General features: G+C 46.7%; 1 protein-coding gene across 1 annotated transcript in view; it reads right to left on the reverse strand.

The window, feature by feature from the left end:
- MYLK3 (myosin light chain kinase 3) overlaps positions 1 to 5,758 on the reverse strand; it is a 43,808-nt gene extending 38,050 nt beyond the window's left edge. Inside the window, exon 1 of the mRNA XM_068992272.1 lies at positions 5,282 to 5,758. Within this exon, the coding sequence (XP_068848373.1) occupies positions 5,282 to 5,758 (477 nt within the window). The remainder of the gene's footprint in view (positions 1 to 5,281) is intronic.
- Positions 5,759 to 7,958: the final 2,200 nt, after the last annotated feature.

Here is a 7,958-nt window from a genome sequence, read left to right on the forward strand (position 1 = left end):
ATGGGGAGAATAATATCTAATCACAGAGCAGTGGGAGGACTGAGGGAGTTCATCTGTAGAATTTCTTGAGGAGTTCTCCGAACACAAGGTGATTAGCTCTGGTGATTTTATCCTGTCTGAACAGATGAGTGGATTGTGTAGGATGCTCAGAGCCTACCCACAGAGGCTCTCAGCAGTTCTTCCTTAACTGAATGGTCCACACCAGACCAGTGCATGCGCTGTGCTCCTGAAATCATCCAGAGCACTCAGTATTTCTGAGTGCAAATATTTCTAGGTGCCCTGACCCTTGTTGGGTCCCCCCTGGTACTTCTGAGTCTTTGACTTTATAGAACAGGACGCTTGAGCCAGACTGGTTGGGTTTAAACCCCATCTAGAGTATGGCCCCTAAGATTCCTCCTGGCACTTGTCACAGACCCAGGTCTGGTCTAAGCCCAGAGACTGAAGGCCCTTTCTGCTACCTTGGCCAGAGGGGCCTCAACTGGGAGCCCAGAGTCCAAAAAGAACTAGAGTTTTATTTGGCTTGCACAGCATTTTACATCAAAATTCTAAGCTGCCTTTTAGGCTTAGAGAATTGTTCTACATTTTGATTGTGGTGGTGCTTATTAGTGTATATACATTTGCTAAACTGTGTACTTAAGATGTACATATTCAGTTGTATATATACAGTTTATTGTATGGAAATTATATCTTAATAAAAATGATTAGAAAAAATTCTAGGTTCCCAGCTTCTCTTGGAAAAAAAAAAAATCTGATGACCTGTCAACTCTAAGCCCAAATGGCAAAAATCACCTGGAGCAATTCCCCCTAACTGGGGCACCACAGTCCTCACCTCTCTTGCATGTCTCCCTGACACTAAGGGTGAAGGTTAGGTTTGTTACTGACTCAGGTTCAGCTGCCTGTTGCTCAAAAATCAATACTTGAGAGAGGCAAGTGTTGGTAGAAAGTTGCTTTTAATCAGAATGCCATCAATCTGGGGAGATGGTAGACTCTGTTCCCCCAAAAACCACCTTCAAAGAATCTGCTCAGCCATGAAAGTTTTTAAAAGGGAAGAAAAAAGTAACCTCAGTTAATCACTGAGATAAGGAGTCAGAGTCATTCTCATCCCCCGCTGTATGCAGGCTTGTGGAGGCTATCTTGTTCATGGTTTGTTCACACAGTTAGTTACATTGTGAGATTACTAAAGAAGAAACTAAGGAAGAGATCTGGTCATCTGTTAATTACTTACTCTTCATTTCTAGTTCTTTGATCTACAGAAAGAACCAACATGTTAGGCAAGGGATTGTGTGATTAAAAGATCTGAAAGGTGTGTTTGGGCCAGAGATGAGTAGAACATGGAGGTGCCTGGTTTAAGTTTGGTGACAAGATAAAAGGGTGCTCCTACAGAGAGCTCTTTCTTGCCAAATGTTGCTTACGAATCCCCACTTGTCAAAACATCATTCCATTTCTATGGAATTATGGGGAAAAATCCATCTCCTGTAACTCTTCCATGCTGACACAGGGTGCCATATTCCATTTCTATGGGATTAGGGGTCTGTCTGACTTCTGTAAATTCTTCATGCTGACATAGGACACTGTATTTTCAGAGTGAAGATGCTGACATGGATCTGTACCATCTCTTTGCTGACAATTTTAATTGCCTGCTTACATATATGGTCAGAGCAAGCTACAATTATTCAAATACTCACAAAGTTATAGATTATTATGAGCAACAGTGTTAATCCCATTCTCTTGAGGCCAGGTCTTGAAATTGCCCTAGCCATAAATTCAGTACTGCTCAGGATGGAGCAGTTTACGGCATGGCTGCAGTCTGGTCAATATGCAGCTGGCCTTTTCCCTCTGGTGGCAGTTATAGTATCTGTGAAACAACTCAGGAACGTGCATCAGACCTGGGTCTGTGACTCTAGTGTTCTAATCATTAGCTGCTTGAGCCTGCTCTTTTGTGACTCAGCGAGGCCTGGAAGACTTCAGCTTTTTTACAAACAAAAGGTAGGGGGTGTGGAGGGGCCTTTGTACTTGGGGTGGGAATACCACTTGCTTCCAGGTTGGTTCCACTGATTTTCCTACCCTGTGACCACTTCTCTCGGCCTTGTTTATATCTTTGTGATTCCAGGACAGCAAGTTTTGCCCTCTTAATGGTAACAACATAACACATGGGAACACTTAATAAGGTTGGCTGTTGTCATCATGATTATCACCAGCATCATCGTGACCTGGATCCCCTGCTCTATGGAGATCTCTCCCTGGGTCTCTTCCTACAGACTCTGTCCTGCCACCCCAGTAGTTGGGGAACTGGAAGCATTATCATGGCTGCCTCCTGCTTCACCTACCAGTGGAGAAAGATTCAAACAGACTGATTCAAACAGATTGTCCTTTGGCAGACCTTGTGGGGTTCAGACTATCTTCTCCCTCCCCCTGTGTTTGGTAGAGGGAGGTGCATGCGCGCGCGCGCGCACACACACACACACACACACACACGCAGGCAGAGCTGGATTTTGACTTCAAGGCTCAATCTTTTGGTCCCAGCCTTGTTTTGATGTATTCAGAAGAAGGAGGATAAACCCCAAACACCTGGGCACCTTGAGGACTGATGCATTCTGAGCAGTTTGACTGTGCTTCTGTGCACCCTGGCTGAGCCTGACTCCCTCCATGAGAGAGTATACAGCTTCCAGTAATAATCTGATCCATTGCTACAACCAAATGAAGTGTCACTGGGCAATCCAGGCCTGAGGAGAAGCTTCATGAAGTCCTGGCAGCCAGAACTACGACTGAATTCAATTCCACAAATTGCAATGCCCATACTCTCCTAGGAAATAGAAGAGGATCTCCAGAAAGTCTCCACAACGCACTGTTTTCAGCATCCACAGTGCGTGTAAAAGCTGGGGCTCAGTCTCAGCTATTTAATGGCCCCTTTTCTGACACCCTCTGTGAGAAAGCCCTGCCAGCACACAGAAGGAAGCAGAGGTCTCTCACGGGGGTAAGGTAAGGAGCTGACAGCCTAACTGGGAGACTAGATCTAGCCCTGTAGGTAGCTACTGACATGTATATTAAATACAAAGACCAGAAGAGAGATCAATCATGTTCCAGATCAATCACAGGCAAGAACAGTGGCAAGAAAATAGAAAGTTCCGTGACTTTGCCTTATCCAGAAATGCCTAAATATCTGCAACACGTGTGACAGCTAACTTCACTTATATATGAAGAATTCTTAAAAATCAAGAAAAAGGCAAAAAAAGAAATGGAAAAGAGGGAAAATGCATGAATTTAAAAACAAAGAGTTTGCTTTAAAAAGATATAACCAACTGCCTTATTTGGATTTTAACTCAAATAAACAAATTTTAAAAGTAAACAAATAAAACATTAGCTGATCAGGGACATTTGAACACTGGTTGGAACATCAAATTACTGTTTACCTTTAGATATGAAGGGTATCATGATAATGTTTTTTAAAAGACCCCTTAGGTTTTAGATATATTAGCTGAGTTGCTTATGGAAGAAATGATCCAATGTCTCAGATATTCCTTAAAATAATCTGGAAAGAGGGAAGTGGGTGGGAAAGAGCCTCTATGTGTGGGCTGACAAGGTTCATTATACTAATCTATTTTTATTCATTTGACATTTTTTATATTAAAAAAATTTCTTTTAAAGAAACACATGCATAATAAGATGTTTTCATTCGCCAGACAATGAATGAAAAACTGGATAATATGCTTTGTTAGCAAAAATAGGAATGCAACAAGCATTCCCATATGTTACTTAATTAGAATAACTTCTTTGAAGGTTGGTTTGGCATTATTTATTGTATAAATTTACCCATTGTCACTTCTAGGAGTGCATCATATAGATAAACTCACAATTCCATGGATAGTCACTGCATCATTATTTATAAAAGCTAAAAATGAGAAATAATGTACATAATGATATGGGACTGATTAATAAATTAAGACACATTCTCAAAAATAGAACTCGCTGCAACTTAAAAAACAAGAACAAGAACACTTTCTAGTTATAAATATGAAACAATGCCCAAAATAATGCCCCCAAAACTTTAAAAATAATCAAGCCCAGTACAATGTGAATAATATTTTAGTTAAAACAAAACAAAGAGGGTGGTGTGTATACCAATGTGCTTATAGATTAACAATCTCTGTCAGGAAGGTTTCACAGGAAATAGGCTCCTATGATTGTTGGGAGAGGAGGGTTGTCCTGGGGACTGGGGGATGAGTAGGAGGGAGAATGATTTTTGCCATGTGCATAAATTATATTTCTTTTCTTTTTTAAAGCTGAGGTTGGTTATCAGAGTCAAGAGCAGAAGGTCATATTTTCCCTACAGGCTCCACTCTCAGGGGAGGTGCAGAAAGCAGAGAGCTGCGTGGGAGGGGCCCACTGTGGAGAAGCTGCAGGGCAAGAGGGAAAGGGGTCTGCAAAGCGACTTCTGGCCTGGCTGGGGGCGGGGAGGAAGGCACAGTCCTGCAGCCTTGCTCCGGAAAGCCTCAGTCACTGATAGAGTCAAGCTCAGATTCCGTGAGGGGGAAGCTGCAAAGATCTGAAAGGGTAGCTCCAGGCCAACATCTGCAAGTTGCTAGGTGGCTGACCCTTAGCTGTTCCCAAACAGAGTTTTGCCTCTACACACCTCACACACATGCACACACAAACACCCCGCACCCCAGCCAAGCGTCCTTTAGCCAGTGGATCTGATTATGCAACCCTTGGGAACAGCCACTCCCAGAAATGCCGCACTCCACCCCCAGGCTCTGGCTCCGGCCTGTGTCCACCGTGGGTCACTGTCAACACTCATCTCCCCACAGGCAGCTGCATACTCCGCCCACTCAGGGACACAGCACAAGGTTGGGGACAGGAAGGGGGGGGGGTCTGGGTTTCCAAAGGAGGGGCTCTGTCAGGGTAAACTGAGTGCTCCTCACCTCTCGCCCACCCCAGGTGTAAGGAGAGAAGTCCCTGGGATGTCAGAGAAGTGTAACTGCCCTCCTCTCCCTAGTGGCTCATTTGTCCCCCCACTTCTAGGTGCCCTGCACTGCCCAGGGCCCCACAGTCTTCGCCAGGGCACAAGGGAGAAACCCAACTGTCCTGCTCTGTCTGGTAATCCACCTATGGCCTTTAAGCTTCCACCTCTCCTTTTTCCCATCAACAAGTCATGCAGGAGACACTAGAGGAGAAAACAGTCCTCCCGCTCTCCGAAGACTAGCTTCCTATCTGGGCAACCCACCAGGCCCCTGAGCCTCCCTTCCAGCCAGAAAGGCACCGGGGCACAGAAGCAGGAACCAACCTCCTCAGGGGCGTCGGCCAGGCTTCCCTTCCTCCAGGGGACACTCCCTTGCATGATGAAATCCACCACCTTCGAGTTCTGGAGCACGGCCCCCACCAAGGCAATGGCCTTGTCCACAGCCATCACCATCCGGAAGAGGGCTTCAAGCCTGGCGCCCTGCTGGGCGGCATCCTGCCTCCCGGCCCGCACCAGCTCCAGGACCTCCGGCCACCCAGCCTGAGCATCAGACGGTGGGGAGCGGTCGGCCCCAGCCGGGCCCAGACCACGGGAGGCCTCTAGCCGGTGCAGGCCTTGCTCCAGGTGGCCCATGCCTCGGTACACACACTGCAGTTTCTCTGTCACGTCTTCTTGGAAATGTAACAGTTTGTCAACCTTCTCATTCAGCATGTTGAGCTTTTTGTCCATGGTGGTTAAGCAGGCCTTGCCCAGCCCCGGCAGCCCCTGGGGCCCCAAACTCTCCTTAGGGGCTCCTGACATCCTGATGAAGACTCTCCAAGGGTGAAGATTCGGAAAAGCCACAGACCTCTGGCTTTCACTTGGGCAGTGCTGTCTGGAAGTTCATTGTTCTTTAGCTAGGGACTGCCTGGGTTGTTCAGGGAGCCCAGAGGACCAGGCTTTCTATGAGCCGTTGCCTTTGCTTATCTCCCACTCTGCCGTGGCCATGAGTGACAGGCTAGGCTTGGCCCAGGCCCTTCTCCTCAGGGCCCCTTTGACATCATGGCAGCATTTAACATTCCTTTCTGAGAGGCTGCTGATGGGCAAATATTTTAAGAATCTGCCCAGGACAGGCAGGCGTTCATGTAGCTGAAACTAAAGGTTAGAAGAAAAGAAATCCTTTAGGTAATGTCCCCAAAGCTGGACTCTATAAGGAACACCAGAGCAGAGTAAGGACCTAAGAGATCCAAAGCACTGAGGAGTACATTGCTCCCACCCAAACCACATACACACCCAATTCACAATAAGAAGCAAGACCAAAACAGGAAGAAATGTGAGGCCATTCAACAGAGTTCTGATCTTTGCCATGATGAAAAAATTTGATTCTTTTGCAAATTAAAAACAAAATTTTGTTGCCCCTACTTTGCTGATACCACAAAGGTGTTTAGGCTGCTGTAGAGGTGGGTGTGCATGTCCCTCCCCACATGGGGCCCCCAGTCACGAATCACTTGAAACTAAAAATAGAAGTGAGGGGCTAGCGAGGGCCTAGGTTACTCCCCAAGCGTCATCCTGCAGGCCATGTTCCTTGCAGAGCCCTCTGGGGACCATTTGCCAGCCACCCCTTTCTCCTGCAAAGATGACTGCACAGGCATCAGGCATCCAGTCTATAAACTGAAAGCCTGAAACAGACCACAGTAGGGCCTTAGAGAGCAAGGGGACCCATGTTTCCTGTGGTTTCCAAATGTTTTAGCATCAGAAACCCTTGGTTCAAATGAAACTTTGACAGAAATATCAATAATATAGCAGACAAAAGGACACACTCAAGCTAACACTAAGGTGGGGTGCAAGGGGGCACCACAGTGCCTGAGGCTGCCATGGAGCAGTCCACGGGCACCACTTGCCTCCAGGTCCTCATAGAGAGAAAGCAGGGCCAGAGAGGGACTCTGTCCAAGGTGGCCCTGGGCATACAACCTCCTGAGGACAGCATATCTCTGGTGAAGGCCAGCAGCAGGGAGGTGAGTGTTAGCATCCCCTTAAACCCCCTCCTTCTGAATGAAAGCAATTACGAGAATAAATTCGACCTGGAACTCTGACATCTAAAAGCACCTTGGGATCATTTAGCTGTCTGAAGCTGCAAGTGAGTGGTAAACGCAGTGTGCAGCCTGACCACAAACCCCTTGCCACCCTCCTCTGTCAGGACAACTGCCCTTAGCAGCCCATATAGAAATCCAGACCCGTTTCTGGGAGCACAGACCAGGTGTCATTGGTGGAATGGCCCAGAACATGCTCCAAAGAGCACTGGTCTGTTACATTTACTGTGATTTAAAACACACAGATAAACTGTCCTTGGAAAAAGAAATTTGGGACACACTGGGCACACTGCTGGGGCCTCACTCTGTACCTCAGCAGCAGTCATCTGCCACAGAAAGAAGTCAGCATCCTACCAGGGACTCACTCCTTCCCCATACTTCCTGCTGAACACTTCCCTGTGGAACTGTGGTTCCCTGGACCCAACCTTGGGAAATGTCTGCCTAGAGAAAGCTCTGGAAGTCTAACACTCAGCACAATGTCCTTCAGTAGGTCCTGATAATCTTTGTGAAAGAAAGTCCCCATAGTCTAAAGAGACTGATGCCGTCTCTGGGAGACCGTTCCTACCAATGCTTGGCACAGGCTGCTTCACTATGACTGCTGCTCTAGAGATCTCAGAGCAGCCTGCTTCCAGGCAAGTCCTAGGTTAATAAAGTCTGGAAAGATATTTTGAAAGTCTAGATGAACACAATGGTCACAAGTAAGTGTCCCAGACATCTATTTCTATCAAAAGCTAATTATTTGCGTTGCAAAAGGATTTGCCCCTGGTCTCCCTTAAGCGACAAGTAATTGCAAGTCAGCGGGTTTATGGTGAATGTTTGCTGTGTCATCCACTCTTCCAGAACTACTTTGAAGGCCCTTGAGCCCAGAACAGCACCCCTTTGGCTTGCCATGATCCCCAGCACACCAACATGCCGGGGATGTATGTATTCAA

This window comes from Capricornis sumatraensis, chromosome 20 (genome assembly GCF_032405125.1).
Source record: "Capricornis sumatraensis isolate serow.1 chromosome 20, serow.2, whole genome shotgun sequence".
Classification (NCBI taxonomy): domain Eukaryota; kingdom Metazoa; phylum Chordata; class Mammalia; order Artiodactyla; family Bovidae; genus Capricornis; species Capricornis sumatraensis.